Source organism: Marmota flaviventris, chromosome 17, assembly GCF_047511675.1.
Source record: "Marmota flaviventris isolate mMarFla1 chromosome 17, mMarFla1.hap1, whole genome shotgun sequence".
Lineage (NCBI taxonomy): Eukaryota > Metazoa > Chordata > Mammalia > Rodentia > Sciuridae > Marmota > Marmota flaviventris.
Window position 1 is genome coordinate 35,150,505 of NC_092514.1, and position 23,966 is coordinate 35,174,470.

The 23,966-nt window shown below is 49.3% G+C and overlaps 5 protein-coding genes across 6 annotated transcripts in view; 3 read left to right on the plus strand and 2 right to left on the minus strand.

Moving 5' to 3' along the window:
* Sarm1 (sterile alpha and TIR motif containing 1) overlaps positions 1-866 on the minus strand; it is a 24,648-nt gene extending 23,782 nt beyond the window's left edge. For both annotated transcript variants that reach the window (XM_027924377.2, XM_027924378.3), the window contains exon 1: positions 40-866. In XM_027924377.2, the coding sequence (XP_027780178.1) occupies positions 40-509 (470 nt within the window). In that variant the 5' untranslated portion in view covers positions 510-866. The remainder of the gene's footprint in view (positions 1-39) is intronic.
* Positions 867-2,277: 1,411 nt separating this feature from the next.
* On the plus strand, positions 2,278-5,245 carry Vtn (vitronectin). Its single transcript, XM_027924422.2, has 8 exons — positions 2,278-2,458; positions 2,554-2,673; positions 2,751-3,062; positions 3,142-3,281; positions 3,550-3,706; positions 3,894-4,046; positions 4,497-4,850; positions 5,062-5,245. Exons 1-8 carry the CDS (start codon positions 2,395-2,397, stop codon positions 5,166-5,168), a joined length of 1,407 nt encoding a protein of 468 aa, XP_027780223.1. The 5' UTR covers positions 2,278-2,394; the 3' UTR covers positions 5,169-5,245.
* Positions 5,246-6,693: 1,448 nt separating this feature from the next.
* Positions 6,694-7,564, plus strand: Sebox (SEBOX homeobox). Its single transcript, XM_027924399.2, has 3 exons — positions 6,694-6,724; positions 6,867-7,027; positions 7,184-7,564. Exons 1-3 carry the CDS (start codon positions 6,694-6,696, stop codon positions 7,562-7,564), a joined length of 573 nt encoding a protein of 190 aa, XP_027780200.1.
* Positions 7,565-10,117: 2,553 nt separating this feature from the next.
* On the minus strand, positions 10,118-14,755 carry Vma12 (vacuolar ATPase assembly factor VMA12). Its single transcript, XM_027924531.2, has 6 exons — positions 14,523-14,755; positions 13,240-13,313; positions 12,163-12,252; positions 11,622-11,664; positions 11,313-11,425; positions 10,118-11,026 (listed from the first exon to the last, which is right to left on the minus strand). Exons 1-6 carry the CDS (start codon positions 14,731-14,733, stop codon positions 10,931-10,933), a joined length of 627 nt encoding a protein of 208 aa, XP_027780332.2. The 5' UTR covers positions 14,734-14,755; the 3' UTR covers positions 10,118-10,930.
* A 118-nt stretch (positions 14,756-14,873) lies between these two features.
* Poldip2 (DNA polymerase delta interacting protein 2) lies at positions 14,874-23,878 on the plus strand. The gene is made up of 11 exons (XM_027924401.2): positions 14,874-15,104; positions 16,488-16,569; positions 17,803-17,900; positions 18,519-18,615; positions 18,786-18,861; positions 19,079-19,186; positions 19,621-19,757; positions 20,572-20,598; positions 20,800-20,925; positions 21,932-22,011; positions 22,815-23,878. The coding sequence occupies exons 1-11, from the start codon at positions 14,944-14,946 to the stop codon at positions 22,927-22,929; spliced, it is 1,107 nt and encodes a 368-aa protein (XP_027780202.1). The 5' UTR covers positions 14,874-14,943; the 3' UTR covers positions 22,930-23,878.
* Positions 23,879-23,966: the final 88 nt, after the last annotated feature.

Below are 23,966 nucleotides of genomic sequence, written 5' to 3' on the forward strand. Positions count from 1 at the left end.
ACCACCCAAGGCACTCTCCCCCAAGCCCAGAACCCTCACCGGTTCTCAGCCACCAGGATCTGCTCCAGCAGGCGTGCGGCCTGCACGCGGGTCTCCAGCTCCGGTGCCTGCAGCAGCCGCAACAGCAAGTCGAGGCCGCCGTCCAGGCGGATGGCGTCGCAAAGACCCTGGGCCACCTCGCGGCCCACAGCCGGCAGCAGCCAAGCCTCCTCCACTATCTGGAAGACCTCCGATAGGCCCGCGCCCACAGCCCGAGCGGCGCCCGCCTGCTTCAGCGCAGACAGAGCCTGCTGCAGCTCCGGCAGCGCACGCTCCAGGGCGCCCTGCACCTCGGTGCCCACCCCAGGAGACACCTCGCGGGACCCTCGGAAGCCAGTAGCCCACCATGGGCCCGAGCCACTACCCCCATTCGGCCCCGGCACAGTCAACCGGTCGGCCCCGTTCTGTGGGCCCGACATGGCGAAGAAGCGGCACAGCTTGTAGGCAGAGAGAAGCAGGGTCAGGACCATGGGCACAGAGCTCCGAGGGACATTCCCGGCTTGGAGGGGTGGGGCCGGGAGGAGCGACCTGGACCTGGGGAAAACAGACCCGAAAAAGGGCGAAGGGGAAGAAGATGCAGAGGGAAGAATTCAGAGAAGCATCCCAGGCAGCGACTCGGCCAGGAGTGAAGGCGGCCAGGGAGTGCAGCGGTTGGGGAAGAGGATGCAAACCCAGATGCAGGGAGAAGGTGGAAGGGGACAGTGGGGGAGGCAAAGGATGGATCCAGACGCTAAAGGGTAGAGGAGGCGGCGGCCAGAACAAAGCGCGGCTCCAGCTAGGATCGCTGGACTGGGAAGCTCTGCAGCAGCCACGCCCCTGAGTAGCTGTGTTCCCAAGCCGACTCTCCTCTTCTAAGTCTCCTCCCTCGCCGCGTGCGCAGCCCCACCCCAAGCCTTCTCCAGTCCCTCCCACACCCTGGCCCCGCCCCTTCCCACAATCGCCTTCCACTGCTTTGCTCTGGATGCGGAGGAAGTGGAGAAAGAGTCACAGTTCCTCCTCCCGGATTGCGCTGACCTGAGAGCAATACCGCTGAATGTGCCCCTTCCCCTCCTAGTGGTTAAAGCAGTCGTGGTAATGATTCTGTAAAATTCTAAAGGTTTTATGCCTGTTTCTCAAGCCTCACAATACGCCTGTGGGGTAGGATTAGTATTCCATTTTACAGCTGACACCATTGAGGCCCAAACGGAAGACACTGGCCAAAGTCACATTCCACAGATTACAGAACAAAAAAAAGTTAGCTGACAACTCGGTGAGAGGGGCTTCAGAAGCCTGTGGATGCCTGAAATGGGGCACAAAAAACAGGTGATCTGGGGCTGGGGTTGTAGCTCAGTGGTTGAGTGATTGCCTCACATGTGTGAGGCACTGGGTTCCATCCTCAGCAATAAATAAATAAATAAATAAAGATTTTGTGTCCCTCTACAGCTAAAAAATATTGAAACAACAACAACAAGAAGAAACAAACAGGTGTTTTGTTCCAGCAGGCATTTTCTGGGTGGGGGGATAACACTTATTTTAAGAGTCTAAAAGTGTGCTGAATAAGCCTACTCTACAAATGGGGAGATTGAAGGTGGGAACAGGGAGTGGTCTGCCCACCACTGATGAACTAACGGAAGCCTCAGGAATTGGATCTGGTCCAAAGGGTTCATATTCACTTTTTTCTGTGCTGTGAAGACCAGTTTGGAGAGATGACAGACCCACAAGGAGAAGCCAGAATTGAAACTTTGTACTTTAATGATAAAAAAAATAGCATTTCCCTGGATGCTTACCACCTCTGCTCCCACCCCCTTTTCTCTGTCCTAAATACACAGTGGATAGATGAGCACCCAGCCAGAGATGTGCCTGCTCAAATAAATCATGCATCAGTAGTCATTTATGAGAATTAATTTGAAACTACTGCAGGCCCTGAGCACTTTGTCTGTTCTAGCTCATGTAATCCTTCAACATCCCACAAGGCAAAGTACTATTAGTCCCATTTTACTGAAAAGAAAACAAAGACTCAGAGAGACAAAGCAGTTTTCTCAGTGAGTGACAGCATGAGCCTTCCCTCAGCCCTCCAGACACACCATGCTATTCCCTGTCCAGATGACCTGATGACCCTGAGCTTGGCAAGGACTCTGTTTCCCAGCTCTCCCAGGCCTGGGGTTCTGAGAATGTGACCCTTTGTAGTTGCAGCCTGTGGAGTAGGGAAACTGGGGGCTGGGCTGGAGGCTGAGCAAACAGAGTGGCAGAGAGGACAGCTCCTCTTCTCCAGTTCCCTCCCTCCCTGGCTCATTTTCCCCCCTCCCTATTTTAGGCAGCAGAGACTCCAGGAGCTCAGAGCCCAGCTTGCCAGGCCCGTCAACTAGAGGCTCCTTCATGGCACCTCCAAGGCCCCTTCTCATACTGGCTCTGCTGGTGTCGGTTGCTGTGGCTGACCAAGGTGTGAACCAAAGTGTTGATACCATCTGAGGCAATGTAAGGGTGGGTGAGGGTGGCCCGGTCTTGGCTGTATCAACTGACACCCCTTCTCCATAGAGTCATGCAAGGGCCGCTGCACTGAGGGTTTCAATGCTGACAAGAAGTGTCAGTGCGATGAGCTCTGCTCTTACTACCAGAGCTGCTGTGTTGACTACATGACCGAGTGCAAGACCCAAGGTGCGTTCAATACCTAGGTAGGTGGGCCTGGGGTCTCCTCTGTAGCTGGAGACTCATATCACCCATTCTATCTGCAGTGACTCGTGGGGATGTGTTCACTATGCCAGAAGATGAATATGGGACCTATGACCTCTATGAGAGCTCCTCCGTGAGCCCTGAAGGGACTCCTGAGCCGACAACTGTCTCGAACCCTGAGGAAGAAGCTCTTACAGCCGAGTCAAGTCCCCAAGGGCCTGAGGTGGAGACCTCAGGACCTGAGGGGATGAACTTAAGACCTGAAGCTACTGCTGAAGGGCCCTCTGAGTTCTCCACAGAGGAGGAGCTGTGCAGTGGGAAGCCCTTTGATGCCTTCACTGACCTCAAGAATGGTTCCCTCTTTGCCTTCCGAGGTGAGTCCAGCGGAAGGTCTTGGGGGTGGGGGTCTGCCTCAGGAGCATGCTCTCTCTCATACAGCCTCCCCCACTCTAGGACAGTACTGCTATGAGCTAGATGAAACAGCAGTGAGGCCTGGGTACCCCAAGCTCATCCGAGATGTCTGGGGCATCGAGGGCCCCATTGATGCTGCCTTCACCCGCGTCAACTGTCAGGGGAAGACCTACCTCTTCAAGGTGCCAGGCCCAGGGACTGTGGGTCAGGACAGAGAACATTTAGGGAAGGGCTGAGAACTGGTATTCCCAGAACCATGGTGGGCAGGAAAGTCAGATGCAGGACCCTGTGGTACCTGGCTGGGGCTCTGTGAAGACAAGGCAGCAGTCTGAGGTTCCAGGTCCTGCATAGCAAGCCTGGAGTTGGGAATGGCCATGTTAGGGCATGAGACTCTGTCTCTGTGCCCAACCAGCTGCCTCCTCACTCTCTTTCACCTTTCCTGCCTCTTAGGGTAGTCAGTACTGGCGCTTTGAGGATGGTGTTCTGGACCCTGGTTACCCCCAAAACATCTCTGAAGGCTTCGGTGGCATCCCAGACAACGTGGACGCAGCCTTGGCTCTTCCGGCCCATAGCTACAGTGGCCGGGAAAGGGTCTACTTCTTTAAGGGTACTCAGAAGGGTGGGAGAAGAATGGGCAGACAGCAGAGTTGTCTCGGGTTCCTTCTGTGCTATCCTGGGGACAGGCCTCAGTGTATGCCCACCCCCTGTGCCAAGAGCTCCTAACTGGAGCAGCCTCTGGGCTCTCCAGCCTTGCTTAGGCCCACCCTCCTGATGCCAGCTCCCCTGCTCCTCAGGGAAGCAGTACTGGGAGTACGAATTCCAGCACCAGCCCAGCTGGGAGGAGTGTGAAGGCAGCTCCATGTCGGCCGTGTTTGAGCACTTTGCCCTGCTGCAGAGAGACAGCTGGGAGGACATCTTTGAGCTGCTCTTCTGGAGCAGATCCTCTGGTATGGCTGAGGGAAAGGCTTGCTTTCATCTCCTGAGGACCAGAATCCCTGGGGAAGGGGAGGGCTGTGCTGCCTGCAGGGGGCCGGCCGATTGGGGAGCTATTGATCAAGCGCTGTTTACTCAGACCAGACTTTGCTTCTGTTGACCTTTAGGGGGAGGCTTGGCTCCTCCACCCAGACCCCACATCTTGGACTTTGCCTAGAACAGCCAAGGACACAACCAGCAGAGGGAGGGGCCGTGGATGAGGGGGGTCTGTGGAGACCTAGGCTGTGGGGTGGAGACACAGGAAGGAACACTGGACAGGGAGTCTGAGGTCTGCACTGGACTCTGCCCCCAGCTTGCTATGTCCTTTGGCAATGAAGGTGAAACAGATGAACCCTAAAGGTCCTGTTGGAGAGGGCAAAACTGGGTCCTCTAAACCCCTCCCATGAACCCCTTCCCTGCCACAGGGGGCGCCAGAGAGCCCGGGCTCATCAGCAGAGACTGGCATGGTGTGCCTGGGAAGGTGGATGCTGTCATGGGCGGCCGGATCTACATCTCAGGCTCAGCACCCCGCTCCTCCTTGGCCAAGAAACAAAAATCCAGACGTCGCAGTCGCAAACGCTACCGCTCCCGCCGTGGTCGTGGTCGTGGTCGTGGCCGCAGTCACAGCCAGAACTCCCGTCGGCCATCCCGTTCCACCTGGCTGCACTTGTTCTCCAGCGAGGACAGCGGGCTGGAAGCCTACAACTATGACTATGACATGAACTGGGTTGTGCCTGCCACCTGCGAGCCCATCCAGAGTGTTTACTTCTTCTCAGGAGGTGGGAGCCCTTGCCACCTCTGAAGCTGGTTTTGCTTGAGCCTTCTCTGCTGCCTCTGGTCTCCATGGTCTGAACGCAGTCTGAGGGCAGAGACCCCAGAAAGCCAGGCCAGGAGTCCTTAGTTGCACTGTGGATACAGTCTTCTTTCTCAGGGCAAGAGTGGGCAGAACCATATAGGGTCTCACCCACCCTCTTCCATCCTCTCTTTCAGATAAGTACTACCGAGTTAACCTTCGCACACGGCGAGTGGACACAGTGACTCCTCCCTACCCACGTCCCATCGCCCAGTACTGGCTGGGCTGCCCTGACCTGAAGTAGGAGCCAGAGTCCACACAGCTGGTCTTCCACAGCTTTTTCCTCTTCCAGCCTTTTCTCCCAACCCAATAAAGCTCACTTGGCCCTAAGTTTAAGACTACTGTCCTGACTGGGGTCAACGGATCCCTACCTGGGTGGAGAGCAAGCTGGGCTGTCAGGACAGGTCAAGGGGAGGAGGAACAGAGGAGCTTCAACTGTCAGTCCATGCTAGGCTTATTGCCCTCTCTGTGAACCAGAAAAGTTGGGGGCTGAGGAGGGTGTTGGGAGAACTACCCTTCCTCTGAGCTAAGGAGCCTCCAGCAGCCCAGGTAGGCAGGCACTAAACCCCCTGGTCATGACAGAAGTCACTAAGCCACTCCTCCCTGGGTTTGGCTTGCTTTGAGCCTTGGACTTGACTAGGGTCTTAGGGTTTTGATGGAGATAGAAGGGGCAAGAGAAGAGGTAGGGTCACCGGGGTCATCATGCTCCTGTAACCCATCCCTAGGTAGGTGGATAGGCTTGCCTTCCTTCCATCCCGTGTTTTTTTTTTTTTTTTTTTTTGTATGTGTGTGGTACTGAGGATTGAGCCAGGGGTGCTCTACACTGAGCTACATCACCAGCCCTTCTTGTTTTTTGAGACAGGGCTCCTTAAAGTTTCCCAGGCTGGCCTTGAACTCAAAACCCTCCCTGCCTCAGCTTCCTGAGTAGCTGGGATCACAGGTATGCACTACCACAACCTGGAGGATGGGAGTTTTTTGAAGTTTTTGTCCTGGGTTCGGGGTGGAGGGCAGTGAAGTCAGGAGAGAGAGGGAAGGACTGGAGCTGGAAGGAAATTCATATGTACCCCTTTCTTTTAGCAAACTAACTTTGAAGGCTTCTAAGGAAGAGAGCACTGTTAAAACATCACCTTTAAACCCTTCAATTGTACCTGTGAGGCCTCCTCTGGCTCCAGATTCCTGGGCCCCAGAAAGCCTCAAGGGTCAGCCAGAAAGTGAAACAGCTCTGGTGTGGACCTTTGTTCCCCAGCCCTGCTGAAAGCATGTGCTCCAGCTCATTTTGTCCCCTTCATCCTCATCTTGTCCAGCTTTACTGCCCAGTCAGTTGTGGGGTAGGCCTCTACCTACTCTTCCCTGAAGGCAGCCAGAACCAGGGCACGGAGGGCTCCAGAAGGGGCAGTTGAAGTCCTGGGAACACTGGAAAAATTTCAGTGGCCTTCTGGAAGGAGCCCTAGAGGATTTTCATGAAGTACAGGACTGCAGGCAGATTGCCACAGGTTGTTTGGAGAGAGAGGCTGGGACCAGCTTCCTTTGTGAAGCTGGGGAAGGGCAGGGGCCATCAAACTGGCTCACCCATACCCCATCAGCCCAATCCTAGCCCTGGCCTCCCCTCCCCGCTCTGGGCTTCTCTGTCTCACTCTAGCTGGACTTTAAGCCTCTCTCCTGCTGGGGGTGGGGCCAGGCACTCAAACAGCATAAAACCCCAAACAGATGGGTCTGGTGTGGGCACAGGCCTGGCGTGGCCCTCTGGCTCCTCGGCCCTTGCCAGCTCCATGGCCAGCCCTGTGGAAGCATCTCCAGCAGGTGAGGTGACAGGGATATAGGGTGGGTTGGGTAAGAGGTGGGGCAGGGTGTGATGGGGAAGGTTGAAGAGGGTTGGCTAGTGCAGACTGCAGAGTCAGGCTCTGGCAAGGAGTCCTGGCTTGACCCCCATGTCAACCCCTAGGCCATGCCAGTGGGTTGGGTCCCCACCGGAGAAAGAGAATCACATTTAGTGTTGGGCAGCTGCTGGAGTTGGAGCGGGTGTTTGCAGCACGACCCTATCCTGACATTGGTACCCGTGAACACCTTGCCCAACTCACTCGCCTACCGGAGGCCAAGATACAGGTGAGCCATGACCTCCCCCCAGGATAGGTTACTTTCATACAGCCAACTTCTGGCCTTAACCCACAGCTCCTCTCTGGGTATTCTGCCTTCAGGGTCTGTCCTGTCCCAGGGAAGTGGTGCTGGAGACAGAATAGTCCTCTTCATCTTCCTTACCAGGTGTGGTTCCAGAACCGCCGGGCCAAGAAAATCAAGAACAGAAATCCAGGAGGCCTAAGTCCCAGGCCTGAGCCTCCCCAGAGCTGCTATTCTCTTCCAGATACCCCCCAGCAGCCCTGGGCACCCCCAACGCTGGTCCAGCCTCCATCTGCCACCAGCACAGCTCAGTGTACCCCGGTGTGTTCACAGGCCCTGTGTGCAGCTCCCAGCTTGGGTCTAGGTCAGGGCTGGGCAGTGACGAAAGCTGTAGCCCCACGGGGACCTGCTGAGGTCTCAGGGGTCCACCCTTCTTTGGAGCAAGCTACTCCTCAAACCTCACTGGGCAGCCTATCTGACCTTATTTATGCCTCAGCTGTTATCACCAATGTGGACCACTCCTGATCCAGGTCCAGAATTTCCAAGACCTCTCCTCTGGCTCTTACGGTCCATCCAGCCCACTTAGGACTGAACACATCAGAACTGGATCCCCTGCCCTCTTATTTTACATAATGGAGAACTCTAATGGGAAGAGTTTAGTTTTGGGACCCCTCCCTTCCACTTCCAGGCCAGCTCACATGCAGGTCCTCGGTAGTGACTGCAGCATGGTACTTGCTACCCAGCACTCTGGACCCTCCTAGGGCATATCTATTGTCCTGACAGTACCATCAGGATGAGTTAAGGAGTCATGTTTCCCATCTCTCCTGCTAGGACCTGTCCCCAGTTCTCACCACAGAGATGACCTCCTCCCTCTGATGGGGCAGCCATTTGTCTGACCAGGGCCCTTTAGAACGTTACCTAAATGCCTGCTATGCATGCTAGGGGAAGAGGGCTGCTCCTACTCTTGACTGCTGGAAACCCACCTTTTTATGGTTCAGGGGCCCCTCATCTCCTACTACCTGGACAAATTAATCATAACTATGGACCTGAAGAGAGAGTGATATTAAAGTAATAAAAGTAGAAAAGAAGCCTGGGGCTTAAGTTGATTTAATTTTCAAAAAAATCAGATTGCCTTCTGACGTGGGGCTGTGGAGACAACCTGACAGATTTGGGGTTGAGGAGGGTACAGCAGCACTGGGTTTTGGTATCACTGTCATCTGTAATACCAACTAATCTCCAAATAAAATCCAACTCTGTATTTTAATCTGGATTGTTGTATGTTGCAAATAAATGAGGCTGAAGGCTGTTTGCCTTGGAAATTTATCTTTATCACCTAATCCCTAAATAGGGCCAGGTTCCACACAGATTCTGGGTGGGAGGTATTACAAAGGCTTCTGCTGGGATTAGTTAGGGGGATGGTTAATTGAAGGGCTTAGGGCTCTGACTGAGGCCCTGAGTGATGGGAGCCTCTGCCAGCACCCCTGTTGCAGTCCTACTAACTTCAGCACATCCCAGTTACCTCCACTTCTGGAGTTGCTCAGCTTTGGGGAGAAAAGCAGAGTTGGTGATCAGACTGCACTGGACTGAAATCCTGGCTCTGCTATTTAACTGGCAACTCTCTGAAACTATGTGCAAGAAAAGCTGAGCGGAAAAACTTGCTTGTCTCCATTTTGGGAATAAGAAACAATGTAGGCAAAGGGCTTCATGAAGTGTGTGACACATGATAAAAACTCCAAAAATTGCTAATTCCCTCTGCTGTTCTATACTAGAGCTCAAGAGGAACTGGGAAGGGGCTGGGGATGTGGCTCAAGTGGTAGCGTGCTCACCTAGCATGCATGAGGCACTGGGTTCGATTCTCAGCACCATGTAAAAATAAAATAAAGATACTGTGTTTAAAAAAAAAAAAAGAAAAGAAACTGGGAAGGCCTCAAACTTCTTGTTTCTCTGACCTCCTGCCAGGCACTTCCTGAACCCAGAGTGTCATGGAGAAAGCATGGTACCCTGAGAGGAAGTGGCAAAGACAATGCTCCCTTCACTGAGGTAAATGAGGACTGGACCTAGCAGATTTTTTTTTTTTTTTTTTAGGTGCTAGGGACCAAACCCAGGGCCTTGCACATGGTTGGCAAGTGCTCTACCATTGAGCAACACCACCATCCTACCCTTACAGATGGAACCCTCCTTGCACAATGGCCATTGCCTCCTCTTCATTCACTAGGCAGGAGCTAAGTCTTTTGCCTCAGATGCTAACTTGGTGTCCAGCCCATAAAGCAGCTCTTAATAAGATTGAAATGCCATAGAAGCTTGTTAACTTGTGAGGAGGTGGTTGGGATCTAGTGTAGATTCCATCCTAATAAATGGTGGAGGGAAGAGAACAACTCCAATTTTGCCACATGCCTGTAATCCCAGCTACTTGGGGGGCTGAGGCAGGAGGATCACAAGCTCAAGACCAGTCTGGGCAACTTAGTGAGATCTTATCTCAAAATAAAAAATAAAAAGGGCTGGGGATATAGCCTAGTGGTAGAATGCCCATGGGTTCAATCCCAATTTGGGATCAGGGGGAGAGGGAATGACCCCGATTTTACTGTGGGATGTCCTAGGGTCAGGATCTGTTTTGAGGAGATTCTGATTAAGTTAGATCTCTTTTAACATCTGGAATCCATTCAACCTAAATTCAAGTCCTGGGGAGACGTGAAAGCTTATAGCTAGATGGGCAGTCTGGAGCACAGAGTACAAGGAAGTACAGCCATGAACCCCACAAGGCTTTTGAAGCTTTCTGACCAAGCTTCAACAGTTCAGGTTACTAGAAACACTGTAAAATGTCACCTACATTTTCTCACAGGTGACATTTCTCTCAACTACCAGAAACTGGCAAATGTTGTAGAGGAAATGTCTATTAAGCCACTGTGTATATAATCTCTAAGAATAAAAAAGTTCTGGGAAAAAACAAGAACTACAGGAGCATGTACAATGAACAAACAGTAATGAGTCAATCTTTAGGAGCAAATCCTGAAAAACTCACAGAAAATTATGGAGATCTTTTTGCTTTGTGTATCTGACACAGGATTTGAAATAAGAATACACTGGGCACAATAAATATTTATTGGATAAATAACTTAAGGTTGATACACTTTCAAATTCCATATAAAGATTCTACCATCACACCACTTAACTAAGTTCTCAGAAGTTTAATGTTAGAGACATCAGGGCAACATAGGAATCTTTGACTCCAATCAACAGAAGAAAGACCATAGCTGGCCATTTGGTCTCAGTCTAGACTGTTTTGCCTTCTGGAAAAGGGGCCCAACACCACTTCCTTTTCCAAAAAAGTAGCTGCCTGGCTTCCAGATCTACCATACCATACCAACCTTTCTTTCTCTTATTTGATACCTGTCCTCTGGTTCCTCTTCCAGCATAAACTGAGAAAGGAAGCCTTTCTGCTTTCTTGGAGGCTTCTGCTCTCAATTATAGGCCTATACCAAAGATGTACAGATGAAGGATTTGATTGATTTGTGCACTTGGGCAAGTTCAAGGCAGTATGGTCTACTTCTGAGAAGGCCTGGATTCCAATTACTCCTGCTGAAAAAAACCCAGTCCCAGCAGTGCCCAGAATGAACTGGAGACGGCAAATGGGCACTGAGTTCAGTAGAAAGTTTTTGAGAGGTCAGTTCTTTTAGTTTTAAAGAAGTGGTGTTGTTTGAATCTCCTCCAATGCTCCCTCTGGAAATTCACAGAAGACAGGGCTTCCTGTAAGAACAGGAGATGGCCTAGCCTGGTCCTCTGACTAATTGGAGCTGAGTACAAAGAGCTTCATAGGTTGATTGAGTTGGTTATCAGCAGTTGGGGGCCTGGGGCCCCCCAAATCTTCTCCAGACTTTGTTGATGAAGCACCAGTTACAGTTCTCCCAACTCACCTTCCATTGCCCGCACCATGACATACAGCTCGGCTAGACCCACCACTGAGGCAACGATCAATGCAGCCAGCACTTGCTAGGGAGGTGGAAAATCAGGCTTAAGGAATGTAAGCCAAGACTCAGCTCTCTAGCCCTCAGCACCTTTAATGGGGATGGAAAACCTCCAACCCAGCTCCTAAATCGAGGAAGAGGGGATCTGGCTTCTCTTGTGATTAATACCTGTCCAGCCCTCCCCCCAAAATTGCTCCCTTTGATTAGTGCATAAATATGCACAATTTCTAACCTGTGTAAGGCATTTTCACACACATCACCTTCTTCCACTAACACCCCCACTTGGGGCATTTTGTCTAGCCCATACTCACCGAGGCCATTTCTGTGAAGATATACTGGCTTCCAAGGTAAGTGCAAACAAAGGCAGCTGCCACCGTGACAATGAAGTTGAAGATGGTGATGACTAGAGCCTTCACTGACCTTACTTTGAGGGGAGAAATTTTTAGGTCAGCATTCTCCAGGAGGCCCTGTTCCCTCAGAGCTGCCTCCCTCCATCAACCGCATTCCTTTCAAAGAACAAGTCTGAATAGCTCAGCCTAAACCCAGAATGTTGGGGTGGAAAGAAATGCCACCTCCATCCCAAGGAGAGGCTCTGGAAGCCTAATTTCCTAGTATCTCACCTTGTTTTCCTAGATCACTGAGCATCCCACCATGGCGTGAATCCTAGAAAAAAGAAAAAGTAGATGATTCAGAATGGAAGCAGCTCAGAGACAACTCACATATTTGTCAGTCTGGCCTCACCTCTCTCTATTCCTCAACACACTAACTCTGCATTTTCCATGTATTCTTTTGTCTAGGACCAGCCTGACTCTTTGCTGGACCACAGAGCAAGCATTTCAGAGAAGAGGACATAGGCTCCCAGTACTCATCTACTTCTCTCCTGTTTCAGGGAAAGAACATTCCAGAGATTAGTAGGGAACCCTGTGGGAAAAAAGGCTGCAAGGTTCATCTCCATCTCTACAATGTTTAAGAATCAGTCACATCTAAGCTCAGAGTCTCAGTGAGTGAGCTGGGAATTATGCAGTTTTAGATAACACAGAACTTGTATGGTTTTGGAATAGGAGACAAGCCAAGTTCCCATGTTGTTTCTTTCCTCTGCACCAGTTTTTATTTCTGTTTTTAGGGACTACTCAGTCCATACATTAAGAAGCAGGCCCTTACCTGACAGGTGACATTACGAGTGATCCGCTTATATTCCTCATTGGCCAGTTGTATCTTAATCTTCTCAAGCCGGGCAACTAGCTCTGGGTTCTAAAGCAGAAAAAAGTATGTGAAAAGACTGATGTTCTTTTACATGTGTCTTGCTAGGAAGCATGTCGTAATCATTGGTTCCAAGGGGGCACTGAATTACTAAGAGTGCCAGAGGACCTGCCCAACATAAAAACCAAGATCTAACATTTGCCTTTGGGTTAGGTCATTTCTGTGGCCACAACAGCTCTGTCCTAAATAGATTTAGGTCCCAGTGATGCTAAATACTCACAGGTCCACTGTACCTGATACTCTCTAAGATTCTTTATTTTTTATTTTACTTTTTTTAGATGTTGATGAACCCTTATTTTATTTATTTATTTACATGCAGTGCTGAGAATCAAACCAAATGCCTCACATATGCTAGGCAAGCGCTCTACTACAGAGCCACAACCCAGCCCTTCTAAGATTCTTTTTAGTTCTAAAGAGCTGCCTCCCCCTAATAGTTGAGCAGTCCACATTTTATACTTCTGGCTAGGCTATGTTAATTCTGGAAAATACCCAATTTGTCTATTCCACCTCCTTTTAAAAAATATTTGTTTTAGTTGTAGGTGAACACAATAACCTTCAACTTATTTTTATATTGTGCTGAGGATCAAACCCAGTGCCTCACACATGCTAGGCAAGTGCTCTACTACTGAGCCCCAGCTCCAGCCTCTATTTCCTTTCTTTATAGATAAGGGAATTGAGGCCCAGGAAGGAGGAGTGACTTCTTTGAGGGAAATCAGTGACAGAACTAGGATTAAAACTCACATGCTATTCTTGGTTAGATCTTTCAACATAGCTTTTGTCATTCTATCTTCACTGTTTTGGAAACTGGGTTTTTGGATCTCAGCTTTCTAAAGCTGTCAAATAGAGAAGGCAATACCTGGTTTACTCATCTCAGATGTCAAATATTTAAAAGACAAAATTTCAAGCCCCAAAACTGATTAAAAAATTTGATGCCCTACTCAGCCAATACCCACTCTCAAAAATATATCCTTTACATACCCGGGGAGGCTTCACAACTTCTGGGAGATAGATTTCACTGCCTTCCAGGAGCTCATGAAGGTATAGTGTGGAATCTGAGAAGAAAAGGTTTCCACAAATGTAGTGAGCCATAGAGTTAAGGTTGAAAATCTAATATCAGAGAAGGGTCTAGCTCTTTCTTTTTTTTTTTTTTCCCTGCCGAAATAAAAATATGGCCATACCTTAATGTCAACACATTGCTAGGATCACTTTCAATTGGGAAAAATCTAGGGCAATTCCACCTAAGTATTTCCTAGTGCTGCAAAGTTGACTATAATTGTCAACTCTCAATTACTCTGCCAACATGAAAACCAAGACCTAACATTTACCTTTGGGTTAGGTCATTTCTGTGGCACAATAGCTCTGCCCTAAATAGGTTTCGGTCACAGTAATGTTAAATACTCAGAAGTCATTGTACCTGACACTTTCTAAGTTTTTTTTTTAGTTCTAATACTTGAGCAGTCTATGTTTTGCACTTCTGGCTAGGCTATGTTAATTCTGGAAAAATACCTAGTTTGTCCTATTCCCTTTCTTTATAGATAAAGGAATTGAGGCCCAGGATGGAGGAATGACTTCTTTGAGGGAAAACAGTGACAGAACTATGATTAAAACTCACATGCTATTCCTGGTCTAGATCTTTTAACATAGCTTTCATCATTCTATCACCAAGAGAAAGGAACAAAGAAAGACAACATAAGGGGCTGGGGATGTGGCTCAAGCGGTAGCGCGCTCGCCTGGCATGCGTGCGGCCTGGGTTCGATCCTCAGCACCACATACAAAACAAAGATGTTGTGTCCAACGATAACTAAAAAAAAAAAAAAAAAAAAATTAAAAAATTCTCTCTCTCTCTCTCCCACTCTCTCTTTAAAAAAAAAAAAAAAAGAAAGACAACATAGGATATCAACTCTTGCTTTTGAGATGGACCAAAAAGAATTAAGTGGTTCCTAATGCGGCAAAAAAAAAAAGGAGGAGGAATAGAATTTGGGAGATGTTATTGGGTTAGATCCTCGACTTCCTCAGGGTCAGGTGTGCCTGCCAAGTGAATAGGAGATTATAAGAGAACAGAATCTGAACAAGTAAATTTTGTCGTCCAAGAAGAATTCCCTTAGGAGTGAAGAAAGAAGTGTGGGTGGCCCCTGGGTTTATGAGGAGACTCTTAGTTGGTTACTTAAGTGCTTTACAGGTTAGAGACAATGATAGGGGAAAAAACCAGGAGGAAGTAGATCTGGAAACTCGGAGGCGATCTAGACTGGAGACAGACTCACCCCTTTCTCTCAGGTGCTGGTGCAGATCCCGGATTAGACGGAAGGAAACTAAGCGTCGGGGGCCACTAGGGCTATCACCGTCCGTGTGCTTCTTCCCCAGCGCGGCCTCTAGTTCGGCTCGCAGCTTCCGAGGCAGCTGCTCTGATTCCAGTTCCCCGCCGGGGCCCAAAGCGTGTACCAGTCGCTCACCGGCAAGAAAGGAAGACGCCATGTCTAGCTGCCTCTATGGTCAGGTGACCGCAAACCGGACTTCCGCCTGACGCTCGCCGGAAGTAGTTCGGAGCTCGCGGGGGCGCAGCTAGGCAAGGCAGAGGGCCAAGGGGGCGGGGCGCGGCGCGGGGCAGTGTGGGGCGGGGGCGGGACGCCGCCCCGCCGCGGGTCGGGCCCTGTGTCAGCAGCCGAGCCGGCGCTCGGACGGGACATGGCAAGTTGTGTGGCCCGGAGGGCCCTGGCCGTGGGCAGCCGCTGGTGGTCCCGGTCTCTCACCGCGGCCCGAGGGTCGAGGCCGCTCTGTGCGGCGGGTGGAGCGGGGGCCTTCCCGCTAGTGGCAACTACGACGTCGCGGAGGCATCTCTCGTCTCGGTGAGGGACGGAGCACTGGGGTCCGTCCGGGCCCGGAGACCGAGGAGCGGTGTATCGTGTTCCTGGCCCGTGAGGGAGCTAGGAGGCTGGGCTGCCTGGGGGTGACCGGCGTATGACTTGGGACAGGGTCTGGAGCACTGAGCGACGTTGGTTGTCTGGGACATGTGCCAGGAGCAGAGAAGGGAGCGCGGCCCAGGGCCCCTCGCTGTGCAGGCTGGCTCTGAGCGGGAACTAGTAACACTCCCCGAGCAAATCCTACCTTCCCAGCTGAGGTTCCCAGCACTGCTGTTAGTGGACAGCCTTTGAATGCAGCCCCAGGGCTTTTGACTTCAACTCCCGGCCCCTATTGGGCCCCCCCTCAGGAAGATGCTAGAGGTGGGAAGCAAGTCTGCTTGAGTGTGGGCCCTCGTGGGTCCCAGGTTTTGCTATGATCTTGGTACACCCGTTGTCTCTATGTGATTTGGGGAAGGGGATTTGAAGTATGGGAATGGTGTGAGCAGTGCCTCTGAGGTTGGGACAGGCAGATGAGATTGGAGTAGTGGTTCAAGTGCATGTCTCCAAAATAGAATAGCAGTGCTTGAAGGGCCCCTAGAAAGAGCAACACTGTCGAGAGAGGTAAACTGACAGAGCTGACCTTATAGTGATTCAGATTAGACACCAATATTGGGGAGAGATGATAGTTATTTGCAAATTGGAAGACTCCTGAGAAAAATGACGTCTGAACAAAAACTAAAATTGAGAGTCTTCAGTACTAGGTGTAATGCATAGAGTACATTAGAGAATCTAGAAATGATTAAACCTTTAGTGGCAAGGTAAGGACTATAGAGGAGAAATGGACATGGAATTATTATCAGAACAAAAAAATTTTTGAGTCCCTTTTATACACTAGGCTCTGAGGGGGCAGCTCAAGCTGATCAGACATAAGTGTTGCTCCTGGAAACTTAGTCTCTAATGGAGATAAGAAATGGACACAAATAACTGAAATGCAAAGTGGGAAGGACCTTTAAAATGCTGTGGGAGTCAGGAAGTGGGTTAGGGAAGACATGGGGTAGGGGACTGTATTTAACAGGGTATTAAGGCATGATATGAGGAATGCTGGTGAAAAGAGAAGAAAGTGACCTGGGAGAAGTCACAGCTATCACTGGGAGATTAGAGAGGTTTTCATCAAGGAGGAGCTGTGGCTGAACCTCAGAGGAGGAAAGGCAGCAGCTCTGTGGTTTGGTGGCTTGGCAGGGCCCTCACCTGTTAGATGGCCACACTTCCCAGCTCTTGTCTGTTGTCATTGCCCTGGCCCTTCAGTACCCTAGTGATTTTTTTTCCTGATGGATAAGTACTGGTACCTTCTTAGCTTTTCATTTGCTTGTTCTTTTCTTTCTTGATCAGAAACCGACCAGAAGGCAAAGTGTTGGAGACAGTTGGTGTGTTTGAGGTGCCAAAACAGAATGGAAAATATGAGACTGGGCAGGTAAGTTTTGGGATGGGTCTGCTTTCATTTTCTTGGAGTGTTCTGCTTTTGAATGGAGTCAGATTTGGTCACAGGCCTGAATGATAAGGTTTTCTACTCATTTCACTTTTATCTTTTTTGCATTGCTGGGGACTCAAACCCAGGGCATTATACATGCGAGGCAAGTGCTCTACTGCTGAGCAACACCCCCAGCTCCATTCCACCTTTGTGTTTGGTATCAGAACAGAATCAGATTTTTTTTTAAATTTTTATTTTTAAAGAGAGAGAGAGAATTTTTTAATATTTATTTTTTAGTTTTTGGCAGATACAATATCTTTGTTTGTATCTGGTGCTGAGGATCGAGCCCAGGCCGCATGCATGCCAGGCGAGTGCGCTACCCCTTGAGCCACATCCCCAGCCCAAGAGAATCAGATTTTTTAAGATGCAGTTTCTGGGGGCTGGGGATATAGCTCAGTTGGTAGAGTGCTAGCCTTGCAACCACAAGGCCCTGGGTTCAAATCCCAGCATGAACCCCCCCCTCAAAAAAAAAAAAAAAAAAAAAAAAGGTACAGTTTCTGTGTTCCTGTATTTGAATGTACTTAATAGTGAATTTTCTTTCCAAGAAAGCGTGGAGAAGGATTGTTTGGGCTATAGTGAGGAGAAAGCCAAGTCCTTGAAAATTCTTCTAACATACTGAATAGTCAGAAATCAGTAGAGGGAGCTTTCAGGAAAGAAACCTTTAACGTCTTGTTAGCAAAGTGATTACAGTGTGGTTAGCTCTGGGTGTGAGGTTCTTTTTCTGTATCAGATTTGTTCTAGGTCCATTGGGATAGATTTAGGTCCTATGAAGGTAAGGAAGATTTTTGTTGATTTAATCGTGTTTTAGTATGCCTAAAATGGACTATGCATTGTGCATTTGGGTTAAATCAGAAAGCAAGGTAGACATGGTTCTTGCCTTCGAGGAGTCTATGGTCTAGGAAGGAATTAATGATGTGCAAATGGTTGATATCTATATACTGCTAAATGAGTAGATTAAGGAAGGCTTCCTGAAGGCCAAAGCTGAGATCTGAAGAGTCAGCCAGGTTAAGAGGGTGTAGAGTTTTCCAAAGTTGGCTTGAGTTGATCTCAAGGATCAAGGGAAGAGGTGGCGAGACCTTGTGCTGTAGTTGCCTCCACCTGTGCTGCTTTGTGCAGCCCACCTGGATGGACTTGCTGGACTGCATACTCACTAAGGCCACCTCTCTTTCCTTCCAGCTGTTCCTTCATAGTGTTTTTGGATACCGAGGTGTTGTCCTGTTTCCCTGGCAGGCCAGACTGTATGACCGGGATGTGGCTTCTGCAACTCCAGAGAAGTAAGTTTCCCTCTCCTGCCTCACAGTATTCTCAGGAGGAGGCCTGACTCATGGCAGACATACGTAATTGGGGCCTCAGGGGTGAAGACAGTATCCTCTAGGACCTTAGAAATGGCCCCAGAGTACTTCTCTGGCACTAATACTCACAGAGACAATAGAGTTGAGTGCTAAGGACAGCTTAAGCCAGAGGGTCCCTTTAGACCTCCCCAGAATGCTCTCCCACTATCTTGAGTTTTCGTAAGTACTCTTCACATCTTCTTTAGAGTACATTAAAAAAGAAAAGCAGTAGCTCTATTAAATGATCACAGATAGCCCCTGGGATATGAGAGTTGTAGTGTACTCTGAACTGAGGTGGCAATTAGATTTTCTCAACATGGCCCCCTTCCAGGAGACATTTAGAGAACAAGACAGATGGTGACTATGTGGGCCTTCCAGGCTCCATTGTTTATCTTGACTGGAGAACAGGTAGGCTGGGCTGTTGCTGAGCAGTGCCTAGCTGGTACTAAAGCTCCTTCAGCTCAGGACTAGCTTGCTTAGGTAAAGAGGTGGTAGGGATCTGATCAGACACCATTTCCCCTTCTCTCAGGTTGATCTTGGGTTTCTTCTCCCATCCTGCAGAGCAGAGAACCCTGCCGGTCATGGTTCTAAGGAGGTGAAAGGAAAAACTCACACTTACTATCAGGTGCTGATTGATGCCCGTGACTGTCCACATATAGTAAGTAAGCAAGATGCCTGGGCCTGGGGTCCCCTCCTTGGGATAGGCCTGTACCCCAGTGGAGACAGAGAGAGGGAGAGGGATCAGACAAAGCCTAGATCAGCCCTGGCCTCCAAGACATTGGGACTGAACAGTAGCCAAGAAAGCTCCTGACTCACTTCTTGCCTTAGTCTCAGAGATCTCAGACAGAAGCTGTGACCTTCTTGGCAAACCATGATGACAGCCGGGCCCTTTATGCCATCCCAGGTGAGCAGTTAGCATCTGAATGGTGCCATGGAGAAAGGGTCTGGTGTGTCCCAGGGAGAGAGTTCTGCTGTCCTATAATCTCCTGGGAGGGATTTGGGTGCCAGGAGCCATGGGGCCAGCATTGTCCTCCCTGGGCAAGGCCAGGAAATGTTTCTTCTCAGTTGTGTTCCTCTCCTTTCCTCCTGTGTGAATCTTACTCTTTCCCTCTCTGTTCCAGGCTTGGACTATGTCAGCCATGAAGACATCCTCCCCTATACTTCTACGGATCAAGTTCCCATCCAACATGAGCTTTTTGAAAGATTTCTTCTGTATGATCAGACAAAAGGTATCTTTTTCAAGAAGAGAGATAGGAATAGGAGAGTGCTTTCTTCTAGGAGACATCATAAGAATAATCCCATGACTCTTATTTCCATAACCCCTTTCAACTTCCCCTTGACCCTATGAGGTCAATGGCTCCTGTCTCCTTCCAGGGATAGAAACAGGCTTGAAGGTCATAAGTGACTCAAGGTTGCTTGGTAGTAGCATCTGGAGGTCTGAAAACCAGGGCTCTTAACTTCTAGTACAATTCTCCTCCCATGACATCACTACCCCTCGGGGTTTATTCTTGGTAGTATGTCTGTGCCTTCTAGCTGCGCTCCTTTTGTCTTTGTCCTGTTTGCCTATGCCACCACTGGGAAGGAATTTCTAGGAAGGGCAGTTGGAGAGTGGGTGCAACACCCTGGACTCTGGCTTGGACTAATCTATTGTCTCTTGTCCTAGCACCCCCTTTTGTGGCTCGAGAAACACTACGGGCCTGGCAAGAGAAGAATCACCCCTGGCTAGAGCTCTCTGATGTCCACCGGGAAACAACTGAGAACATTCGTGTCACTGTCATCCCTTTTTACATGGGCATGAGGGTATGTGCCCAGCCTGTGTTCCTTCCCACGGGGCTAGGTCCCAGATTCTGTGTGTGTCCCTAATGTTGACTGCTAGAGTGGGGGTGAAGGCCAAAATCTAAAACATGTCCCTGTGTTTCTGTTCCAGAGTACTCATGTGTTGGGTGGGGTTGAGTAGTCTTTTGATGGTGGCTGACACGAAGACCTAGAGTAGGTAACCTGTAGGTCCCAGGAAAGCATCCTCCATGTGGGTTCACCTTTCCTGGGGCTCAGGGGGAGCCTTGCTTAAGAATGTACACATGCTTACCTGAATGAGAGTGGGCTGATCTTCACACTTTATACAGTTGTCAAATGTTTATTGAGCTGTGTCTTGCCTCACTCTGAGCCAGGCTTGGGATACAAATGGAAGATTGTTTCTGCCTTTCAGGGCTTAGGGTAATGGGGGGGGTCAATGTCCAACATATGAAGTATTGCAGTATTAGAGGTTATGGGAGGACAGAGGACAGGGTCCTGGGCAGCAGTGGCAGAGGCCAGGCCTGGAAAGCAAGGTGGTGAGAAAGGAGGGAGTCTTGTAGTTGATTTGTTGGCATCCAGCTATTGGTGATCTTGGCAAGACAAGAAGGAGAGTGGCCATGAGTAGGAGTATACATACACAGGAGACTGCCTGTGGGCTTGTTGGCCACAGTTCCGATACTGTCATCATCATCCCACACATTCCCAGCTTGAGCTGTTTCTGCAACCTTTCTGGAATTCTACTTTGGATACATGTTGATTGAAAGAGACTTGGTCTTATTCTCTGAGACTTAAATTCTTTGTTTGTTTTTTTCCCCCCCAGGAAGCCCAGAATTCCCACGTCTACTGGGTGAGTGTCTCCCTGGGGTGGGGTGAGCTCAGAAGGTGTGCTCAGGGATCAGATGGGAAGGTGGTGTTCACCTCCTGGTGTGGGTGGAGCCTGTTTAATGCAATTGTTAGCCTTTATTTCTTTTTGCTCTCAGAATTCTGGATAGGTTTGCCTAAGATCTGTTCTTTCTCAAACATGAACTTTCTCCCCACACCTCCACAGTGGCGCTACTGTATTCGTTTGGAGAACCTGGACAGTGATGTGGTACAGCTCCGGGAGCGGCACTGGAGGATATTCAGTCTCTCGGGCACCTTGGAGACAGTTCGAGGCCGAGGGGTGGTGGGCAGGGTGAGTATTACTAGCTTGGTCCTGCCTAGCAAGCCCCAGGGGCTTCACGCGTGGTTTCCTCACAGAGGCTCGCTGTGTGAACACATTGGGTTGCCTGGGGTGATGAATCTAACAACAACCCTGTGAAGTGGGTTACCCTGTAACCTATTTCACAGATGAAGAGAGTGAGACTGAGAAGCTAAATAACAAGTCTACAGTCCCATCACTAGTAGTAATAGGGCCGGGACTTAAATCCAAACAAGTCAGAAGTTAAAGCTTATGCACTTTTTGAGCATCATAATGCCTTTTTAAAGCCTGAATTTAAATGTGTCTAGTTGGGTGGGGCATGCATACTCCCATCATTCATGGTTGTGTTGTCTCTGGTTCTTTATATGTCTACATCCTCTGCTGGTCCTTGAAGAGATTTGGTTTTACAATCCCTGCCTACCCCACCCTGTCTCTTGAGAAATAAAGTCATAAGTAGTACTAATGCCAGGGCCAACATCCAAAGTATTTATCCATGTCAGGAGGGGATTGGGGAAGCAGGGTGGAAAAGTGATTAAGAATAGGACTTGGAATTAGACAGTTGGCTTCAAATTCCAGCTGTATACTCACTGCAAACTTTCAGTAAATTACGTAAGCAAAATCTCAGCTTATTATTGCTAAAATAGAGATCACACATAAAACTTTATGATCACTGGAAGTTAAGCAGCAGAGGTTTGCAGAATACGGACTCTGGTGCCTGACACTTAATTCTCATGAATGGACAGTGGAAGGGATGCTTTCGGAGTGGGTCTTATGCTCAGAATCTTTGCCTGGTACCTTAATCTGAGATTATCTTTCCCAGAGTCAGAATAAAAGGCCCCCTAGGCCACTGCTAAGTAGTCACTGTGGCAGTGCCTGCTCTGGTAGTGTCTTAGGTTGGGGGCATTTAGTCTTGATGAACTGGCAGTCAGTATGTGGCCCTTTGGTTGAGGGAATGTGTCCCTTGTACCTGGCCTGACCACTTTTGTCTGTATTCTCACAGGAACCTGTATTATCTAAGGAGCAGCCCGCGTTCCAATACAGCAGTCATGTCTCCCTGCAAGCTTCTAGTGGGCACATGTGGTGAGTGTGTAATGGGGCACAAACCATTGGACTCAACAGACGCTGCTACAGATCTAAAGAGTGAGAGCTCACAGCAAGCTCAAAATTATGGCCAGCTCTGGGCCAAGCCAGGTTGTGTGGGAAAACTCTGGTGTTTATGAGTGCCTGTTTCTCAAGTTCCCTATGGTCTGTGGGCTGAGGACTTAGGCCCAGGGATCTGATGCTGCACTGTGTTGCTCATATAGTTGGCTGTTTTCCCTTGTGTTTCACGTCTTTACCTGAAAATGCAGCTGGACAGCTCATATAGTATGTGTGGAATGTACTGAAGGGATGGAATCTGCACAACTGTGTTTTTATTTTTTTGAGATGGGGTCTTTCTATATTGTCCAGGTTGGTCTTAAACTTTCAAGTGATCCTCCTTTCCTCAGCCTCACAAGTAGTTTGGATTACAGGCACAAGCCATCATTCCAGTCTTGTTTCTTTTCATTTAGAGCCAAGCGGGACTCTTAGGTCTCCGGACCAGACCAGTCCTTTTTTTTTTTTTAAATTATTTGTAGATGGACACAAAACTCTTTATTTTATTTATTTATTTTTATGTGGTGCTAAGTATCAAACCCAGTGCCTCACACATACTAGGCAAATGCTGTATCACTGAGCTACAACCCTAGCCCTGGACCAATCATCTTGTCATGAGCTAAGATAAAAGAGATTTCAAGCCTGCCTCACCACACTGTGGCTTAGGAGCTGAGGGCATGGGGCCATCCAGCTCCATAGAAGGGCTTCTGACCTGACGCCCTCTAAACCAGCTTTTCTCTGACCCTCAGGGGCACGTTCCGCTTCGAGAGACCTGATGGCTCCCACTTTGATGTCCGGATCCCACCATTCTCTTTGGAAAGCAATAAAGATGAGAAGACACCACCCTCAGGCCTTCACTGGTAGACCAGCTAAGGCCTTGAATGTCTAGGCTTGGCCCCTCAGAACAGGTCTCAACCCACAATTGCTGCAGAACTCTTTTCTCTCCCCATTAAGGGCCACACTGGGTCATTTAATCCTTTGCAACATTTGATTGTGGGGTTCTTTGGGGGGGGAGGTTTGTAACTGTTTTCTTTGGAAGACCCACATGGAACTCTTCCAAGGCTGGCCTCCTCATAAGCCCTGCCTACACTGTGTCCAGTAAATGTTGCCACCAGGGAACTGTGTTCAGCTGCCACAGAGGTGGAGGAGTTTCTTAGCCTGTCACTCAAGTTGTATGGAATATGAGGTTTGGTTAATAAACCAATATATGCTTGGCCATCCTTGCCATTTCTGCCCTCAGGGTCTTTTCAGGTTCCCTTTCTGACCCAGTGGGGCCCTGGATTGCTTTCCATGCAAGGTCATGTCTAGGGAACTGCCTCTACTGCTAAGGTTTCTTTTCCTTCTGAGACCGGCTGGATGTCTCCCAGGGGCACTGTGCCTCTCAGCCAGTGGATAGGCACCGGACTGGACTTTTATTTATTCTTTGCCAAGTGCAGAGGAGGAGGCCAATTCCAGGGCCACAGTGATCTGGCTCTTGGCACTAACCTACCACCCATGTACCTGGCCTCGCAGGGCCTGGGAGAGGAGCGAGGCAAGCCAGTCAAGCTTCCTGCAGCAGTGAGCTTGCCAACTGCAAAGATGGATCTGTCAAGCATCCAGACCACAAGGGCAAGAATTTGGCCAAGGAGCAGCTTAAGGTATGGACACTGATTGAGTCAAGCTACTTCCTGAGCTTCTCTCAGACCTCCAAGAGCCAGAGATGAATCGGGATTATTTTGCCCCAATTCTTAGGATTCTTTTTTCTCCACCATTGCAGTGATTGTTAGAGGTCATTTCATTCTTGAATAATTATTAAATCTTGGTTGCAGCCCTTGTTACTGTTTTTCTTAATCCTCCACCAGGGGGAGCCTGGGTTGTAGGGCCCTGGAGTCCTCCGTTTTATGACTAGCTGAAGGTCAGAT

What these genes read in the sequence shown, in the direction of transcription:
- Poldip2 (XM_027924401.2), top strand. Translation starts at nt 14,944, where the DNA reads ATGGCAAGTTGTGTGGCCCGGAGGGCCCTGGCCGTGGGCAGCCGCTGG. An exon ending in CCCGTGACTGTCCACATATA is followed by an intron (nt 18,616 to 18,785) that starts GTAAGTAAGCAA and finishes TTCTTGCCTTAG; the next exon opens with TCTCAGAGATCTCAGACAGA. An exon ending in TCTGTATGATCAGACAAAAG is followed by an intron (nt 19,187 to 19,620) that starts GTATCTTTTTCA and finishes CTCTTGTCCTAG; the next exon opens with CACCCCCTTTTGTGGCTCGA.
- Vma12 (XM_027924531.2), bottom strand. Translation starts at nt 14,733, where the DNA reads ATGGCGTCTTCCTTTCTTGCCGGTGAGCGACTGGTACACGCTTTGGGC. An exon ending in CTCGTAATGTCACCTGTCAG is followed by an intron (nt 11,665 to 12,162) that starts GTAAGGGCCTGC and finishes TCTTTTTTCTAG; the next exon opens with GATTCACGCCATGGTGGGAT. An exon ending in TCTTCACAGAAATGGCCTCG is followed by an intron (nt 11,027 to 11,312) that starts GTGAGTATGGGC and finishes CCACCTCCCTAG; the next exon opens with CAAGTGCTGGCTGCATTGAT.
- Vtn (XM_027924422.2), top strand. Translation starts at nt 2,395, where the DNA reads ATGGCACCTCCAAGGCCCCTTCTCATACTGGCTCTGCTGGTGTCGGTT. An exon ending in CTTCTGGAGCAGATCCTCTG is followed by an intron (nt 4,047 to 4,496) that starts GTATGGCTGAGG and finishes TCCCTGCCACAG; the next exon opens with GGGGCGCCAGAGAGCCCGGG. An exon ending in TGTTTACTTCTTCTCAGGAG is followed by an intron (nt 4,851 to 5,061) that starts GTGGGAGCCCTT and finishes CCTCTCTTTCAG; the next exon opens with ATAAGTACTACCGAGTTAAC.
- Sebox (XM_027924399.2), top strand. Translation starts at nt 6,694, where the DNA reads ATGGCCAGCCCTGTGGAAGCATCTCCAGCAG. An exon ending in TGTGGAAGCATCTCCAGCAG is followed by an intron (nt 6,725 to 6,866) that starts GTGAGGTGACAG and finishes GTCAACCCCTAG; the next exon opens with GCCATGCCAGTGGGTTGGGT. An exon ending in TACCGGAGGCCAAGATACAG is followed by an intron (nt 7,028 to 7,183) that starts GTGAGCCATGAC and finishes CTTCCTTACCAG; the next exon opens with GTGTGGTTCCAGAACCGCCG.